General features: G+C 61.2%; 2 protein-coding genes across 2 annotated transcripts; one reads left to right on the top strand and one right to left on the bottom strand.

Moving 5' to 3' along the window:
• Positions 1–547: 547 nt before the first annotated feature.
• Positions 548–2,564, bottom strand: LOC308358373 (paraneoplastic antigen-like protein 8B; the record flags this gene model as incomplete). The annotated part of the gene is given in 5 exon segments (XM_080828557.1): positions 548–1,705; positions 1,894–2,083; positions 2,252–2,409; positions 2,413–2,471; positions 2,474–2,564. Coding segments are annotated over 5 exon segments (1,656 nt in total).
• An 8,610-nt stretch (positions 2,565–11,174) lies between these two features.
• On the top strand, positions 11,175–13,007 carry PNMA8B (PNMA family member 8B; the record flags this gene model as incomplete). Its single annotated transcript, XM_080828849.1, has 1 exon — positions 11,175–13,007. One exon carries the CDS (start codon positions 11,175–11,177, stop codon positions 13,005–13,007), a length of 1,833 nt encoding a protein of 610 aa, XP_080684975.1.
• Positions 13,008–18,661: the final 5,654 nt, after the last annotated feature.

Genomic DNA, 18,661 nt, shown 5'->3' with positions numbered 1-18,661 from the left:
CCTCTCCCCTCCCCCAGGAGCTGCCCCCTCTGCCCTTCGGCTGCCCCTCTTTCTGGAATCATCTCCTCCCCCAAGCAGGGAGGATCAGCCTTCAGGCGTCCACTCCACGCAGACACCCACCACCCGGCTGGGTGGCCCAGGCTGCGTCCCAGACCTCAGGCCCCATGAGACTGGGGCCGGGGGACAGGGGCCCACAGACGCCGGCCATAAGCAGGTGTCTGGAAGGATGGGCGCCTCGCAGAGAGCTTGAAAGAATTTTCTGGCACAGTGAGACTCCCCACCGCCCCACGGCCACGCTCAGTCCCTTGCTAACCCGGCGCCGCCCGAAGCCCAGCCGCCGGGGTGGGGGGGGGGATCCGAAGACGCCGTCCCATCCCCTGGGACTGCTGCCTCTGGGGTGTGCGCGTGTCTCTCCCTCTTCCCTGGGGATCGCTCCCGCCACCCGCGACGGCGGGACTGAGAGGGGCCCGGGAGGCGGGCGGCCGGCGGCGCGGCGGAGCTGGGGTGGCGCAGCGCCCCGGGTGCGGCCGAGCGACTCCGGGTTCCCCTAGCGGCACTTGGGGGGCTGCCTCCCGCCGCGACGAGCCTTCCTCCCGCGGGCCGACTCGGAGCCGGGGGGCGGCTGAGCCCTGGCCTCGCCGGCCTGCACCTGGGCCCCCGCGCCCGCGCGCCCCTTCTTTTTCCCGTGCGCCGCCGCCCGGTCCCCCGCGCGCGTCTCGGGAGTGACCGCCCGCCCGCCGCGGCCTCCGCCTCCCCCTCGGCGTCTGCTGGAGCCCGACGGGCCCGGGGCCGCCGCCATCTCGCCCAGGGCCCCGGAGGCCGTGCGCGCCCGCTGGGTCCGCGCCTTCCCGGACGCCCGGCGCTCGGGTCCCGACTCCCGGCTCTCCGCCGCCTCCGCCGCCGCGCCCTCCCCCGCAGCCAGCAGCGCCAGCACCTCGCCCAGCTGGCCTCCGGCGCGCCCGCCCCGCCCGCCCTCCCGGCCGCTGTCCCCGGCCTCCGGCGTCACCCCCGCCGTGTCTCGCGCGGCCAGCAGCGCCACGAGCTCCAGGAGGCCCCCCTCGCCGTCGCCCCAGCCCGCCAGGAGGCCACGCGGCGCCCTCCTGCCCGGGGACGGGGGGTCGGGCGCGGCCAGGGCGCACACGCACTCCCGCAGGCTCCCGCCGCCGCCCGTGGCCTTCCGCAGCACCAGGCAGTCCACGCGGCGGCCGGCCTCCTGCACCTTCACGCGGCCTCCCCCAGTGTCCTGGCACAGGACGGACAGGACCTCGCCCAGGGCATCGGTCTGGTCTGCGCGGGGGCTCCAGCCCAGGGACGCGATCACCGAAGCGATCTTCAGCAGCTCCTCGCGGGCCGAGGGGTCCGACGGGTCCGTAGAGGCCACAATGGCCACAAACTCGGGGTGGTCCAGCGCCTCGTCTCCCGGCTCCCCGTTCGGCTGCGACTCGCCTTCGGGAGCGTCGCCATCGGCGGGCTCCTCGTCGCAGGCGTCCCGCACAGCAAGCAGGGCCACTAAGTCGGGGACGTGGCTCCGGGCTTGGCTGCTGCCACCGCTGCCGTCCAGGCTGACGGCCTGGGGCCCCGGGGCCTCTTTCTCCATCGGCTCCTGCTTGGCCTCGTCCGTCACCGTCACCAGGGCCAAGAACTCACGGGGCCCCTCTCCTGCATCGGCACGGCCCTGCAGGGCCCACTCCTTCTTCTTCTTCTTCTTTTTTTTTAAGATTATTTATTTATTTATTTGACAGACAGAGATCACAAGCAGGCAGAGAGGCAGGAGGAAGCAGGCTCCCCGCTGAGCAGAGAGACCATGTGGGGCTCGATCCCAGGACCCCAGGATCATGACCTGAGCCGAAGGCAGAGGCTTTAACCCACTGAGCCACCCAGGCACCCCAGGGCCCACTCCTTCTTGCTGAGCTCCCTGGCGGCCTGGTGCAGCGTGGCGGACAGCGTGCTCTCCCCCTTGTCCACGCTCAGGTCGTCCTGGTCCAGCTCCTCCAGCAGGATGCCCAGGCTGCCCTCAGAGGAGACGTCAGACTCCCACCTGGCTGATGTGGGCAGCCGCCCCTGTCCCTCGGTGCTCTGGCCCCTGGGGACACACCTGTTGCCTCTAGCTCTGTTTCTGCGAGCCCTGTGGCCCCTCCTAGGAGGTGGGCCAGTCCTCCTGGCAGTTGGATCTGAGCCCTGAGCCTGTGTCTCCGAGGCTGGAGAGGGGAGTGTGTCCCCGGGGGCCCAGGGCCCTGTGGCCTATGAGGGCCTGTCATCCAGCATCAGGAGTCTCATGTGCCTTAGGACTCCTGGGTCGTCCGAGGGGTCCTTGCCTGGGATCTCCCTGGGGATGGACACATGATTTATGTCCTGCACAAACTCCACCAGGGAGGCCTTGGCCTCGTGGTCCCTCATGGCCCTGGTGTTTCACAGCCTGAACGTGCCCAGGGGCAGGAGGGCTGGCTTCGAGAGAGCCTCGATGGCGGCCGCTCCAGGCCCTCCAGGATGCCGGTGACCAGCAGGGCCCGGTGCGTGTCCACATCCAGTCCCTGGCACCAGTTCTGCAAAAGGTTCACGGCCATGGTGCTGCCCGCTGTCTGGCGCCAATGGCCACGGGGGGGTGGGCAAGCCTGGGGCGGACTTGGGCTGTGGTTCTCCGTGCCTGTCCTGATGCCCCCTCTCTTGTGCTGTTGGAGAATCCACAGTCTGCTTACTGGTTTGGCCTGTCTTGCTGTGGACCTGGCTGAGAGCCCAGCCAGGGTGAAGCTCTCTGGGAGCAACAGCTCCCCCCTCCACCCCTGCTGCCCCCAGCTACGGGGAGCTCCTGATTGAGGATCGCTGGTCTCAGGCTCCAGCCAAGTGTAAATGTGCACCTCCTTCCCCTTCATCTGGATGGGGTTCTCTCTCTCCCAACCCTAGTGTAGGCAGCACGCTTGGACTACTGATGCTGGCTGGCATCCCTCTTCCCCACATTGGTTATTGCGATTTCCATGACAACCGTCTTGAGACTGTTGCCAGGGCCTGGGCAATTGTTTGGAGGCGCTCACTGGGACCTTTCATGATTCGGGGATGCAGGTCTCACCCCGAGAACTAGGTGTCACTAACCCTGGGACACATCTCAGGGAACCAGGCTTTAACGGGGTGGGGGGGGGCGGTTACTCTGGTCAAGCAGAGAGAGCCGCAGGCAGAGGGAGAGGCAGAAACAGACTGGGTTCTGACCAGGGAGCCTGATGCGGGGCTCAATCCCAGGACCCTGGGATCAGGACCTGAGCCAAAGGCAGACGCTTAACCAACTGAGCCACCCACGCACCCCCAAATCATCGATTTCTTTCTTCTCAGCTTACGTGGTGGCTGGGCTGTCAGGCTGCCCAAGCATGGGTTTGCCCTGCACACACTGGGACTGACAACTTGCCTACTCATGGGGGTGCTGGGGGTGGAGCAGGGGAGGGGCAGCGAGCCTGCCTTTACTGACCACCTGTTGGCATGAGACCTAGTGTCCCTGGAGAAGCCTTGAGAACTTATGGCAAGGGACGCCTGGATGGCTCAGTCAGTTGAGCATCGGAGTCTTGATTTCGGCTCAAGTCATGATCTCAGGGTCGTGAGATCCAGCCCTGAGTAGTCAGACTCATGCTCAGCGGCGGCGGAGTCTGCCTCTCTCTGTCTCCCTCTTCCTCTCCCTCCTCCAATAAATAAATAAATCTTTAAAAAAAGAAAGGAAGGAAGGAAGGAAGGGTGAACCTAAGACAAGGTGCCGGGTCTGAGAAATCAGGAAGACTCTTTCCCTGTCCCCGAGAGCCCTGGCCCAGCCTGGGAGTGAGTGCTCTGACTGGCCAGGCTTGGGCATGTGAGGACCTCTACCTGGATAGAGGTAGGGGAGGGGGCTCCCCAAAGAGAAATGAGGTGAACCAGGTAGGACCTGGGGGGGGGGTGGCCCCTGGGCTGGAAAGCAGGAGACTCTCTCCCGAGGGGATGAGGGGCAGTGGTGAGATTCACTGTACCTGGTCTGGGGAGAGGCTGAGAGGAAGGATGGGACCTCCCCTTGCCTGGGGATGTTTTGGAGGGAGAGTCTCTAGATCCCTGGTTGGAGAAAGAGCATTTGCCTCCTTAGGTACTCACTGAAGTCACCCCCAGCCGGGAATTCATTCATTCAGTGTCTCTCTAGTCTCTAGTATCTGTTCTGGGACCCACCTGTGCAAGTCGCTGGGGACGGTGTTGACTGAGCCAGGCATTAACTCCTGAAGCCCGGAGCTGTGATCGCACAGGGACGTGAGCACTTGCAGGGAAAGGCCGGGATTTTCAGGGGGAGGGGAATGTGCCTGAGTGGAGGCACTGTCAGGGCCAGGCCCATGGGGACTTGTGGATGTGACCAAGGAACAGAAGGCTTTGTTGGGTCCCCAGAGCTGGAAGCTTCGCTAAAATTTAGGTGCTGTGTGACCCTGGGAAAGTTGAACGACATCTCTGAGTGTCACTTTCCTCCATTATAAGCTACTCAGAGTGGCTGTGTGGAGTGAGGCGCCTGGAAGCTTTAGCACAGTGCTGGGGTTCAGTAGGACTTCAGGTAGCCTTAGGTAGCCTTAATTGGCCATAATCCTCCTCCTCTAATTGGTTTTGTCTTTAGGGGAGGCTGAGGCGCCGCGTGAGGGATTTGTTGGGTCAGGGCGCCCTCTGGTGGGAAGAGGGAGACAGTTCAGGGAAGAAAGGTGGAGCTCTGAGTTTGAGATCACCTTCCTCCCTCTCTTCCTCCTCTTCTTCTCTGCTTTCTTTCCTATCTCCCACCCCCACACACTCCCACAGGACCTGCTCCCGCCTAGCTGGAGGTCCAGCGCTGACTGAGACAGCCCAGGCCCCGCCCTTCTGGGGTTCACAGTCCGATGGTGGGTGGGGATTGGGGGATCCACTCAGGAATCCCTCCTGAGTCCTCCTCCCCTTAACGCGGGAGCCGGTGTCCCAGCCTGGAAAGATGCCCCGGAAGGAGGCTGGGACCGCAGTGCCACGGTGAGGAGCTTGTGGTTCAGAGAAGGGGAGAGGCAAGGTCAAGTTTATGATGTCTCGGGGAGGATGAATGGCGGATGGATGAATCTCTGAAGGCAGGAGTGGACCCGGGGAGGAGGCTGGGGGTGGGGTGGCGCACCGGTGGGGGGAGGGGGAGGGAGGCGCCAGAGCCCCTCCCCATCCCAGCTGGAGAGAGAAGCCCCCCTCATCCCCAGTCTGGTAGACAGTGTGATGGGGCTCTCCAACACACACCTCCAGGCCTGGCCCAGGTCTCTGATCCCCAAGCAGAGCTCCGGCTGGTGGTGGCGCCCCCTTCAGCCAGAGTGTCTGCGCTCCCTGCTTCCCCAGGGCGAGTTCCGGTTGGCGCTGGTGGGCCTGAGGGGGAGTCTGGCAGGCCACTTGGCTGGGGATTGGGGGCGGGGGGGACGGGGCGGGGCGGGGCGGGAGGCTCTGTCCCTGTATGGGGAGAAAGACCTCCGAGCTCCCACAACGGAGGTAGTGGAGCCTAACAAAGAGTTGTGCAAACTCCTTTGGAGTCAGAGAACCATGAACCATCACTTTGCACTTGAGAAACAGACGAATCTTTGAAGTCTGGATAATGTCCAGTTTGGGGAGAGGGCTTGGGGGCTCAGGAATTCTCAAGCGCTGATGGTGGGCACGTGGACGGGGACAGTCATTGCACAGGGTGACTTGCAGGGCTGGGGAGAATTAGCAAGACACGGACCCTACCTCTTGGAAGTCCTACTTGTGGGACACATACCAGGGACCGTCTCATTCAGCACGGAAGGATGGTGTGAGGATGTTTTGCGGTGTGTGGAGGAAGAGATGGAGACAGGTGTGTGCCAGTTACTTTTTCTTTTTTTTAAAGATTTATTGATTTAGGGGCGCCTGGGTGGCTCAGTGGGTTAAAGCCTCTGCCTTCAGCTCAGGTCGTGATCCCAGGGTCTTAGGATCGGGAGCCCCGCATCGGGCTCTCTGCTCGGCAGGGAGCCTGCTTCCTCCTCTCTCTCTGCCTGCCTCTCCGCCTACTTGTGATCTCTGTCTGTCAAATAAATAATAAATAAAATCTTAAAAAAAAAAAAACCAAACCAAACAAACCAAAATCCCAGCGTCTGTTTATGCACATGGGTTCAATGATGAAAGTGCATAGTGGGCACAGTGGGAACAGGGTCTCTCTGCTCTCCAATGTCTGGGGCCTTAGCCTTGGTGACTCCAAGGTCAAAGGTCTGGAATCACCCGGAAGCTTGACCTCTCATGTGTTCAGTGCCCGGTTTGGGGTGACTTGAAGACTAGACCTAGCAGAAGCTGTAGACATCGTGCCCTCATGTGGGCTGTCCATGGGAATTGGACTTCCTCACTGCAGGGCAATGGGGTTTCAAGGAAAAGCCTTTTATCACTAGCCTGGGAAGACCCAGAGCATCACTCCCACCACACTTTATCAGTGGGGGCAGTCACAAGCTTGCCCAAGTTCAGGTTCAAGAAAAGGGAATGTGGGCCCCACCTCTAGAGGGGACAGACTTGCAGCCATGTTTTGTTTTGTTTTATTTTAAAGATTTTTTGTATTTATTTGAGAGAGAGCGAGAAAGACGGAGAGCATGAGCAGTGGCAGAGGGAGAGGGAGAAGCAGACTCACCACTGAGCAGGGAGCCTGACGTGGGGCTCCATCCCAGGACCCCAGGATCGTGACCTGGGGCTAATGCAGACACTTAACCGACTGAGCCACCCAGATGCCCCTGCCGTTTTGTTTTAAAACTGTTATCGGGGTCTCTCCTTGGAGGAGCAGACAATAAAAAGATAAAATGTGTGGGATGCCCACCTTGCAACTGCACTCAGCAGGTGGGATTACAGGCAAGTTACGTAACTGCGAGTCACTCTGAGCCACGTTACCACCAAGTGTTAAACAAGTGAGTAACCAAAGGAGGGAACTACTCTAAAACAAGTTATCCAGGGATGCCTGGGTGGCTCAGGCAATTAAACACCTGCCTTTTCGGCTCAGGTCATGATCCCAGGGTCCTGGGATCGAGTCCCAGATAGGGATCCCTACTCAACAGGGAGCCTGCTTCTCCCTCCTCCTCTGACTCTCCTCCTGCTTGTGCTCTCTTCTTGCTCTCTGTGTTAAATACATAAATAAAGTCTTTAAAATAAATAAATAAATAAGTAAAACAAGTTATCCAGATATAGCTTTTTAAAAAATTTATTTATTTGACAGACAGAAATCACAAGTAGGCAGAGAGGCAGGCAGAGAGAGGGGGGGAAGCAGGCTCCCCGCTGAGCGGAGAGCAGGATGCGGGGCTCGATCCCAGGACCCTGAGATCATGACCTGAGCCGAAGGCAGAGGCTTAACCCACTGAGCCACCCAGGTGCCCCCAGATATAGCTTTGATGCCCTCAAACGGCAAAGCGTGGTTTGGAAGAACACGTGGGAATAAAAGGACATGGGAAAAATAGAAAGTGAAAAGAGTCACCTGGGGTAGGGGAAGAATCGGGCAACTGGCTGAAGATCCAAAGGCATTTTAAGGAGCCGGAGGCAGGAGGAGTCCACAGCTCCTTGGGTGAAAACGTCCTGAAAGGCAAGCCAGCCACCATGATTCAGGCACCAGGGAGTTAAGTGTGTGTTTGTGTGTGTGTGTGTGTGTGTGTGTGTGTGTGTGTGTGTGTGTGTGGAGGATGCGCTGATACGGTTTCCTTGGCAACGAGGCTGGAGAGAGGGGAGCAGAAAGACAGAGGAGGGGGCACTTCATTCCCATGATTCAATTAGAACTCGCTAGAGAGAAACAGCCCCCTCCCCCCATCTTATCTGGAGGGCTCCCTAGGGACATTGTGTTGTATCTCTAACACAGCGTTCTCGAACTCTTTGGTCTCAGCATGTCTTACATTATTGAAAATGATCAAAGACTTCCCAAAGACATTTTGTTTATGGGTGTTCTCTCTATTGATATTTCCCGTATGAGGAATTTCTGCCGAGAAATTAAAAGAATACTCACGGACAAACTCTTTTTAGAATAGCAATAGCGTATTTGTTACAGGTTTGTGTAAAGAACACATTTTATTTAAATAGCTGTATTTTCCCCCCAATAGATTAATTGTTATGTTCTTCTAAATCTTCTTCATGCCTGCCTTGACAGAAGATGCTGGAACCTCGTACCTGCTTCTGCGTCCAGTCAGTTGCAATATTGCTTTCCAGGTAGCCTTTGGATGATTCCCCCGCACACTTGTGAGAGAATGAGAATGAAAAAGGCAAATAATGTGTTAGTACTCTCATGAAAACAAGGTTGATCTCGTGGACCCCTTGAAATGCCTCTGGGAACCCCTAGGGGTTCCTGGACCACACTTTGGGAACCCCTACCCCAATGGTGCTGTTACCACTTAACAAGCAGGCTCAGGCTTCCCCACCGCCCCCACCCAAACACGGGGAGGTGGGAGAAGAATTGTGCAAAACATTTGCTATGCCTTCCTCTTCCAGCTGTTTCTACGGGAATGGAAGGTGGCAGCCAAGGCTAGGCAGGACATTTGAGTTTCCCATTGACCTGCCTGGCTGGTGCCCATTCGATCTGATCATGGGGGTTTGTGTTCAAGGCCCACTCTGATTCTGGGCCCTGGAGCTTCTGCAAAGCTGTAGGGACCTTCAGCTCCTGGATACCAGTCTGCTTCTGGAAGTTTCTGAGCATCTCTAATTCTCCACTTGGCTTCTGGGACCATGTCCCCACCCACTCAGTCCCGTTCCCTGCCCCATCAGGAGAGGAATGAGCAGGACTTCCTCTGAGGGACAGAGCAGCTACAAAGGGGAATGAAGAGGACAGATCCTCACACCTACCATTCGTAACTAAATGTGGATTTAGAGCTAAGAGGGGGGCAAGCCAGATGGAATTATGCAGGAAGTATGCCGGGAGGGGGGCCCTAGAATGAAAGGACACATAGTCACCGGTGATTAAAACCTTGTTTAAAAAGACGCACGTTTGGGATGCCTGGGTGGCTCTGTCAGTTGGGCGTCTGCCTTTGGCTCTGGTCATGTTCGAAGGGGTCCTTCCTTGCTCAGCGGGGAGCCTGCTTCTCCCCTTCCCTCTGCCTGCTGCTCCTCCTGCTTGTGCTCTCTCTATCAAATAAATAAATAAAATCTTGAAAAAAGTAAAAAAAAAAAGAAATATAGAGTATTTCATATCTCATTAACAACTGTTTCATATTGATGACATATGCAAATGGGCATATTTTGTATACTTTCGGATACATGAAATCTATTCTCTCTTGCTCTCTTTTAAGATTTTTTATTTATTTATTTGACAGACAGAGATCACAAGTATGCAGAGAGGCAGGCAGAGAGAGAGGAGGAAGCAGGCTCCCTGCCGAGCAGAGAGCCCGATGTGGGGCTCCATCCCAGGACCCTGAGATCATGACCCGAGCCAGAGGCAGAGGCTTAACCCACTGAGCCACTCAGGCGCCCCTCGCTCTCTTTTTAAGGACTTTCACCTGTTTCTTTTTATTGACTGAGGGTGGCCGGTGGCAAATTCAACACTACACGTGTGTCTCGCATGTGGGGCTCAAATTAGATTTCTGGCAACTTTGCTTGGGTAACAGCCATTTGGGGATCAGGAGGGTAAAAGAAGAGAAAAACAGGGGGAAGAAGAGCTACAGGGGGGGTTGGTAGGGGAGTGAGTAAGCAGTCTGGTTTGCCCTAGGCCCAGTTGCCATGGTAACATTGCTGTAAACTCTCTTCTGACATAAAAAAGAGAGGAGCAAAAAGCCAAGGTGTTTTGATTTCTTATTTATTTAACACATGCTTATATAATGATGAGTTCTCAATAAATAATTTCCATAGCCACTCTATTATGGAGCATCAGCTCTGGGCCAAAGCATGTCTCTTCTTTTCCTGGATCACATGCTTTAACCCCCATCAGGGGCCTTTGAGGTAGGGTTCATGGTCATTGTCATTTCACTAAGGAGCAAACCTGGCCCGGAGCTGCTCAGGAATCTTTTCGGAGTGGGGGAGGGGGGCGGTGGGGGCAGGAAGGGTAGAAATAGCGTAGAAACCGGGCAGCTGGACCACAGAGCCTGATTTGCATAGAGTGGGCGGGACAAAGGATGCAAAGCAAATGTGTGTTTCGGAGCAGCTATGAAATTCACATGTCCCAGCCGCTGGGGGAAACACTTTCTCCGGGAACTGGAACTCACGTCCGGTCTCCGGACTGATCCTACTGATCCTACACCTATAGGAGGCACGCACAAAACCCAGATTAGTTGCAGTGCCATTTCTGATACCCGAATGGGCTCAGGAATGAAGCCTGGTCTGCGGGAGCTGGGCCTGTGTACCCCGAGGCCTGTGTACCCAGGCTGAAGCCTGAGTGACCCCGCAATACCCAACAAGGCTTCTCTCCCGACAGTGAGTCCCCGGACCACACTGTATGAGGCCAGGACCCCCGGACTTAGGTCTCCTAGCCTGACCTCCACCTGTCCTCTGGGGAGGAGGATTACAACCCGCTGAAGCCTGTCCTCTCCTGAAGTCCACCCCGCGCCCCCACCATCCTTTGAATGAGGTCGGGGTCACCCTGACGGATGTCTCGTTGTCCCCTGTGAATTTGGCTTTTGTGGGTTCATCAATGAAGGTGGCACTGCCCAGCCCCACGTCCTCCTTTCCTCAGGCCCTTTAAGAGCGGCTCCTTGGACCCCAGCGACACAGACCCCCAGCTCCAGCCGGCCGCGTTACCACGGAGACCAGGCCCAGCTGGGGGAGGGGCGAGCCCGGGCGCGCAGGCGTAGGACCCAGCAGCCCGGTCGCAGCGCAACTGCTCTGACAGGAGCGGAGGGTGAGCGCACAGACTCAGCCACAGCCCGGCTCCCCTCCCCCTGCCGCGCCAGGTGACCACGGTGGCGCCCTCCCCTGCACCTGGACGAGGCCGCGTCACCGAGGCCATTCTCAGGGACAAAGGTCGGAGCGGCCAGGCTGGCGACATCCCTGAAAGTGACTCCTAAGCCCCTCTGCGGATTTTCCAAGGGCCCGAGAGGGGGCATCAGGCCAAGCTGCTGCGTCAGCTGGTTAGAGGCGACAAGAGCCTGATCCAGAGGCCCCAGGGACTTGCCACGTTCCCCTGAACCTGAACTCCGAGGCTGCGACACTGTTCCAAGGCGGGATTTGCACAGCGAACCGCAGTCCACGTCCGCCCAGGATTGCCGCCTCCCGGCCGACGGCACCAGCCAGCAGGCGGCACCATGGCTGTGAGCCTTTTGCGGGACTGGTGCCGGGGACTGGATGTGGACATGCACCGTGCCCTGCTGGTCACCGGCATCCCGGAGGGCCTGGAGCGGGCCGCCATCGAGGCCGTCCTGCAGCCCGCCCTCTTGCCCCTGGGCACATTCAGGCTATGGAACGCCAGGGCCGCGAGGGACCACAAGGCGAAGGCCGCCCTGGTGGAGTTTGTGCAGGACATAAATCACGCGTCCGTCCCCAGGGAGATCCCGGGCAAGGACGGAGTCTGGAGGGTTGTGTGTCAGGACCCCGCGGAGGACCCTGGAGTCCTGAGGCACATGAAATGCCTGGTGCTGGATGACAGGCCCTCACAGGCCACAGGGCCCTGGGTCCCTGGGGACACACTCCCCTCTCCAGCCTCGGAGACACAGGCCCAGGGCTCAGAGCCAACCTCCAGGAGGGCTGGCCCACCTCCTAGGAGGGGCCGCAGGGCTCGCAGAAACAGAGCTAGAGGCAACAGGTGTGTCCCCAGGGGCCAGAGCACCGAGGGACAGGGGCGGCTGCCCACATCAGTCAGGCGGGAGTCCGATTCCTCCTCCGAGGGCAGCCTGGGCATCGTGCTCGAGGAGCTGGACCAGGATGACCTGAGCGCGGATGAGGCGCAGAGCGCGCTGTCCGCCACGCTGCACCAGGCCGCCAGGGAGCTCAGCAAGAAGGAGTGGGCCCTGCAGGGCCGCGCTGACGCAGGAGAGGGGCCCCGCGAGTTCTTGGCCCTGGTGACGGTGACGGACGAGGCCAAGCAGGAGCCGACGGAGAAAGAGGCCCCGGAGCCCCAGGCTGTCAGCCTGGACGGCAGCGGCGGCAGCAGCCAAGCCCGGAGCCACGTCCCCGACTTAGTGGCCCTGCTTGCTGTGCGAGACGCCGGCGACGAGGAGCCCGCCGACGACGCTCCCGAAGGCGAGTCGCAGCCGAACGGGGAGCCGGGAGACGAGGCGCTGGACCACCCCGAGTTTGTGGCCATTGTGGCCTCTACGGACCCGTCGGACCCCTCGGCCCGCGAGGAGCTGCTGAAGATCGCTTCGGTGATCGCGTCCCTGGGCTGGAGCCCCCGCGCAGACCAGACCGATGCCCTGGGCGAGGTCCTGTCCGTCCTGTGCCAGGACACTGGGGGAGGCCGCGTGAAGGTGCAGGAGGCCGGCCGCCGCGTGGACGGCCTGGTGCTGCGGAAGGCCACGGGCGGCGGCGGGAGCCTGCGGGAGTGCGTGTGCGCCCTGGCCGCGCCCGACCCCCCGTCCCCGGGCAGGAGGGCGCCGCGTGGCCTCCTGGCGGGCTGGGGCGACGGCGAGGGGGGCCTCCTGGAGCTCGTGGCGCTGCTGGCCGCGCGAGACACGGCGGGGGTGACGCCGGAGGCCGGGGACAGCGGCCGGGAGGGCGGGCGGGGCGGGCGCGCCGGAGGCCAGCTGGGCGAGGTGCTGGCGCTGCTGGCTGCGGGGGAGGGCGCGGCGGCGGAGGCGGCGGAGAGCCGGGAGTCGGGACCCGAGCGCCGGGCGTCCGGGAAGGCGCGGACCCAGCGGGCGCGCACGGCCTCCGGGGCCCTGGGCGAGATGGCGGCGGCCCCGGGCCCGTCGGGCTCCAGCAGACGCCGAGGGGGGGGCGGAGGCCGCGGCGGGCGGGCGGTCACTCTCGAGACGCGCGCGGGGGACCGGGCGGCGGCGCACGGGAAAAAGAAGGGGCGCGCGGGCGCGGGGGCCCAGGTGCAGGCCGGCGAGGCCAGGGCTCAGCCGCCCCCCGGCTCCGAGTCGGCCCGCGGGAGGAAGGCTAGTCGCGGCGGGAGGCAGCCCCCCAAGTGCCGCTAGGGGAACCCGGAGTCGCGCGGCCGCACCCGGGGCGCTGCCCCCGCCCCCGGCGGCAGAGGCGGCCTCCCGGCTTCACCGCGCCACCCCAGCTCCGCCGCGCCGCCGGCCGCCCGCCTCCCCGGCCCCTCTCAGTCCCGCCATCGCGGGTGGCGGGAGCGATCCCCAGGGAAGAGGGAGAGACACGCGCACACCCCAGAGGGATGGGACGGCGTCTTCGGATCCCCCCCCGCCCCCCCCCCCGGCGGCTGGGCTTCGGGCGGCGCCGGGTTAGCAAGGGACTGAGCGTGGCCGTGGGGCGGTGGGGAGTCTCTGGCTGTGCCCAGAAAATTCTTTCAAGCTCTCTGCGAGGCGCCCATCCTTCCAGGCACCTGCTTATGGCCGGCGTCTGTGGGCCCCTGTCCCCCGGCCCCAGTCTCATGGGGCCTGAGGTCTGGGACCCAGCCTGGGCCACCCAGCTGGGCGGTGGGTGTCTGCGTGGAGTGGACGCCTGAAGGCTGATCCTCCCTGCTTGGGGGAGGAGATGATTCCAGAAAGAGGGGCAGCCGAAGGGCAGAGGGGGCAGCTCCTGGGGGAGGGGAGAGGTCCTCTGGGAGAGGAGGGAGGACAGGTGGGGAAGGGTGGGGCAGGGGAGGAAGAGGAGGAGGAAGAAGAAAGGGGAAAAGCACCAGCCCCGCCCCCTCAGGTGCCGCTGAGACAAGTGACCCAGCTCCTCAAGGCCAAGGCCAGGCAGCTGCTACTGTCCACAGGCTGAATCTGTCGCTCGGGCTGCCCAGCGAGTTCCAGGAATCTGAATTACTTGCCACCATTTGCGATCCCATAAACTCTGGATTTCTGGCTTCCCTCGGTGGCTGTGCAGGGCAGCTCACCTCCCTCAGGCCTGTGGTCACCTCACCACCCCCACCCACGCCTGTTGTCCCAGCAGCTGTGCCGCCTGTCCCGAGGGCTGACCAGGCCCTCGGTAGTGGCCTTGCAGGGGGCATATGAGGAGGCAGGTCCCGGGTTCACCCTCTGAGTGACTCACACATCAGAGGGGACCCTGAGGGGCAGGGGCGGGTCCAGCCTGTGTAGGAGCTGCCCTGGGAATGGGAATGGCTGGAGAGGAAGGAAGTGTCCCCAGGAGGGAGCTGCAGCCCAGCCCCCAGGTCCCCCCAGGAGCGTGGCTCAGCGCTGTGGGGTTCAGCACCTGCTGTCCCAAGTGTGGCTGCTTCCGTGGGGTGTCCCTGTCCCATGGTGAAGCGGACATCAGCCCTTCCTGCCCACCTCAGCGTGTCCCTTCCGGAGCACTCTGTACTGGGTGCTGCTCCTAGTCCTCTCGCCCTGGGGCTGTGTGTGTCTGTGCCAGAGTCCCTGTCCCCAGTGGGTGACAGGCCCGTTGTGCTGGGAGGGCCCTCCCTCCACGTCTCCAGAAAGGCACAGGGGCCTGGGGGTGCCTCACAGCCTGACTAGACTGTGCGAGCCCCACCTGGGGACACCCAGGTGTAGAAGCAGACTCAGGACGTGCCTCAACCGTTCTAGAAGCTTCCTCCCTCAGAACTCCAAGGACCTCCGGGGGACAGTTCCTGAGATCACCAGGGAGCAGGCCAGGGTGGGTCTGGGTCTGGGTCTGGGTCTGGGGAACAAGCCCCCTCCTCCTTGGGTCAGTGGATGGCCCTGGGCTGAGTGGCCTCTGTGGATGCAACGGGTGGGGAGAGCCCCATAGCAGGTGTAAATGCCTCTCCTGGTGCACTTGTCGCCTGGGACGCTTCAATAAAGTGAGTTGAACATTTGAACATGCTGGTCTGGTGTCTCTATGCTCTGGCCGGGATGGGGGTGGGGGTGCGGGGGAGGGGGGCAGGGGAGTGTCTGAGGTTGGACAACAGATGCCCCACCTCCCATAACTGAAGTTCAACTGGAACACCTGGGCTAGTCCTGTCCCTGATTTATACCCAGAGTCCTTTGCTTCTTCCGCGGCTGCCCCTCCCCCCACTCCTGACCTCACTGCAGCCCTGTAAATCAGGCCTTGCTTCAGCTCCTACCTGCCCCCCACCCCTGGCCTCCTCTTGCCCACCGCAGCTGTCTGGTACTTGGTTGTATCTTGTCAGGTCTCAGGACTCCATCATCTTCAGAATGCCCTTCCTTGGTCCATCCAACTGTGCTTTCTGGGGTCCAGCCATCACCCCTAAACTGTTCCTATCCCATTCCCTCTGCATCACCTCTGTTCCCAGTCTCTGCTCTGGTCTCTAGTGCTCAGGTTAGTCTCTGCCCAACTATATCTCACCCTGGTGACCATGTGGACCCTTCATCCTACTCTATGGCCAAGAGCCACTCCCACGCATCAGCCTGAGACCTGACCCCTGAGCCCCTGCGCCAAAGGTCTGTCATGGACCCAGACTAAGGGGGTTCTGCCTCCACCCCCACTGGGATCCCGCCTCCTGCCCTGTAGTCCACTCTTTGATTCCGCTCTTTGATTACCTCACTCTCCCTAAACCTTTCACAGGCTTCCTTTGTCCCCGCAGGTTATTATTTATTTTTAAGATTTTATTATTATTTATTTGACAGAGAGAGAGAGAGATCACAAGTAGGCAGAGAGGCAGGCAGAGAGAGAAGGGGAAGCAGGCTCCCCGCTAAGCAGAGAGCAGGATGCGGGTCTCCATCCCAGGACCCTGAGATCATGACCTGAGCCGAAGGCAGAGGCTTAACCCACTGAGCCACCCAGGCACCCCTGTCCCCCACAGGTTAAACTGAAGTTCTTATAGCGGTCTAGACCCGCTCTGTCCAATAGGGTAATCTCCGATCACAAGGGACAATAAATTTAAATAAAATTAAATAAGATGGAATATCCATTTGCTTAGCCATACCAGCTGCCTTACAAGTGTTCCAGAGCCACATAGGCTGGCTGGCTACCATTCCAGTGCAAGTATAGGACATGTCCACCTTCACAGAAAGTTCTCTGGTACAGCACTGCTGTGGTTCCTCTGTCGCTGTTTTCTCTGCCTCACCGCCCAACACTCTCCCATGCCTTCAGATGCCCCGATCTCCTTGCCTTTCAGGGAACACTTGGAGCCCATTCCTGTCTCAGGGCCTTTGCACTTGCTGTTCCCCCTGGCTTGGAGTGCTTTCCCCAGGATATTTGCATAGCTCCACCCTTCGCTTCATCCTAGTCTTTGTTCAACTGTCCCACTCCCCGGGGAGGGCTTCCCTGGTCACCCTATTTAAATGTGACCCTTCCCCCACCCCCCCTACTTTTTCGTGCTCTGATGGATTGTCACCTGCCACACTAATTTGTTTGCAGATTGACCCTCCGATGACTCGGGTATTGCAGGTCGAAGGGCAGAAGGGACGGTCAGGTTGCCCCAGGATGAGGAGTGCGGCCAGCTGCTCCCGCCCCAGAAGTGCTGTCGCCAGAGCCCGGGCCGCTGCGCCCCAGAGCTTCCACCAAGCAGCGGCAGTCCCCGAGCAGGGACCCAGGAGCCCCCAGCCCACGACCCCGCCGCCAACACCACAGGCCGAGAAGCTTCGGGAGAGCGTCCCCCGCCTCCCGCTGTCCGACCGGACCGCCACAGCGCAGCGAGGGTCCGTGGGTCCAACCCGGAGCTGGGGGTGGGCGACCGTGGGGCGAAGGGCCGCGGAAGAGCTCTGGCGCCGCGCGGCGGGGCAGAGCCGCCCCCGGGACCCGGGCTGGCGTCTCCCCGTCCCGCCGCGTCCCCCGCGCCAGCACGGTGTCCGCGCACGGTGGCGGCCCAGACTCTAGCTGCCCCACGACCGACCGACCTACCGAATGAACTACGCGCGCCGGTAGAACCGCGGCGCAGATGCTGCTGGCGGGGAAGGTGCTGGAAGGCTACGCTTGCCGGGAGGGGGGAAGGCCCCGCCGAGCCCCGCGCAGGCCCCCGGGCCGCAGGCTGGTCTCCCCGGAGGCCTGCGGGCGCCGCAGCCCCGAGGACACGGAGCCGAGCGCCTACGGCCCAGGCGGCGGCAGGAGGCAGCGCCGGGGCAGAGGCCGGACGGACTGGGCGGGCCGGGAGGACACGGAGCCAGGCCCGGCGATCGGCGCCGGCGTGGCGGCCGGAGAGACACCCACCCACGCGGACCCTCGCGGGGCGCCGCGGGGCGGAGGCGCTGAGAAGACGCTCCTGGGGCAGGACGCGCGGTGGCACGACCCGGGGAGGCTGCGGGGCGAGCCGTATGAGCGACAGGTTTGCCAGCCTCGCTCATTTCGGGGGGGCTCGCCGACGCCCTCACTGAGAAGTGACCTTTGAGCGGAGACCCCAAGAGGGCAGGGCTGGGGCAGCCGGATGCCCACACTGTGGCCACGGAATGGGTCAGGCCCGTGATCCTAGGAGACATTCACGAGTGATCAGGGACCCCTCCAGTGCCACCTCCCATGCTCTTTGCCTCCCTGTGGGGTCTTTGGGGTGACGAGATTGAGTTTGGGTTGTGGGTGTCTTTATTTGTGCATCGAATAGGGCTGGGGGAATAGGAGGACGGCAGGTTTTCAATCCCATTTCCCAGATGAAGAAAGTGAGGCTCAGGGAGGCGGGGAAGGGATCTCGAATTTGGCTTTGTCCTCCTACGGGGCTCCCTCGCATAAGAGCTTAACCGTCCCAGAGCCTGTGGCCGCGGTGCCCCCCAACCCCATCCCCTACCCAAGCTCGCCCCGCAACCCCAGGCCCAATCAGTCCCATCCCGTCCCCTTGGCCCTCTCGAGTCCCGGGACTCCTGCGAATGGGGTTGGATCCCAAAACTTCTAGGGAGAAGATCGAAGGCTCCAGGGCCAGCTGACGCCGCCGGCTCCCCACCCCACCACTCGGAAGAGGGGAGAAAGCCCGCACCAACTGCGGCCCCCGAGGTTCCCACCAGAGGGCGCTCCAGGACCGCTCGTGAAAGGCGCGCGGGCGAGGCTCCAGCCCTGGGCGCAGGATGCTGCGGGCCCAAAGCTCCACCTCTGAACGTCAGGCTGCGGAAAGCGGACGTTTCTGTAGGGCAGCGGTCCTTCGTGTGGGGTCCTGGAATCAGCAGCATTAGCGTCACCTGGAGCTTGATAGAAATGCATGTTCTTGAGCCCACCCCACGCCTAGGGAATCACTGTGGGTTGGGAGCCAGCAGTAGGCGTTTTAGAAGGCCTTGCAATAGGTTCTTCTGCACGACCAGCTTGAGAGAGGTCTGCTGCGGGGTCTGAGTATCTCCTGGAGCCCTGAGGTAGCAGTTGTAAGTCCCGGGGGGACTCGTCGGAATCACCCTGCAAGCCTCCGGGCTCTGGGAGCCCCAGTCACCCCTGCAGCACTTGCACGAGAATCTCTGAGCCTGCGGGCTGGGCAGGGGTGTTGGAAAGCTCCCGGGTCGTTCCACACACCAGCCAGGATTGGCAACCCCTGTCCCGGGGGGACCCCCGCCATCAGGGCTGAGATGTCCCGTGAAGTTCTGGCCGCCTCTGACGTAAAACGGGAGTAGGAGGAGGAGAGATGTCTGTTGGGGCTGATTTACCTCCAACACATTACGTCTTCTTCCATCCTCTCCGCGGTCCGGGGAGGAAAGCTCTGTAATGATCCCCCTTTAAGATGAGTAAGTAGAGGAACAAAGAGGCACAAGGTAACCAGCCCAAGGTCACACAGCTTGGAAGGGGCGGTGCTAGGCATGAGCCAGGCTCCAAATCCGTCCCTGCCTGCCCCCTAGTG

The sequence above is a fragment of the Martes martes genome, assembly GCF_963455335.1.
Source record: "Martes martes genome assembly, chromosome: 17".
Lineage (NCBI taxonomy): Eukaryota > Metazoa > Chordata > Mammalia > Carnivora > Mustelidae > Martes > Martes martes.
This window is presented reverse-complemented; position numbering and strand designations above follow the sequence as displayed.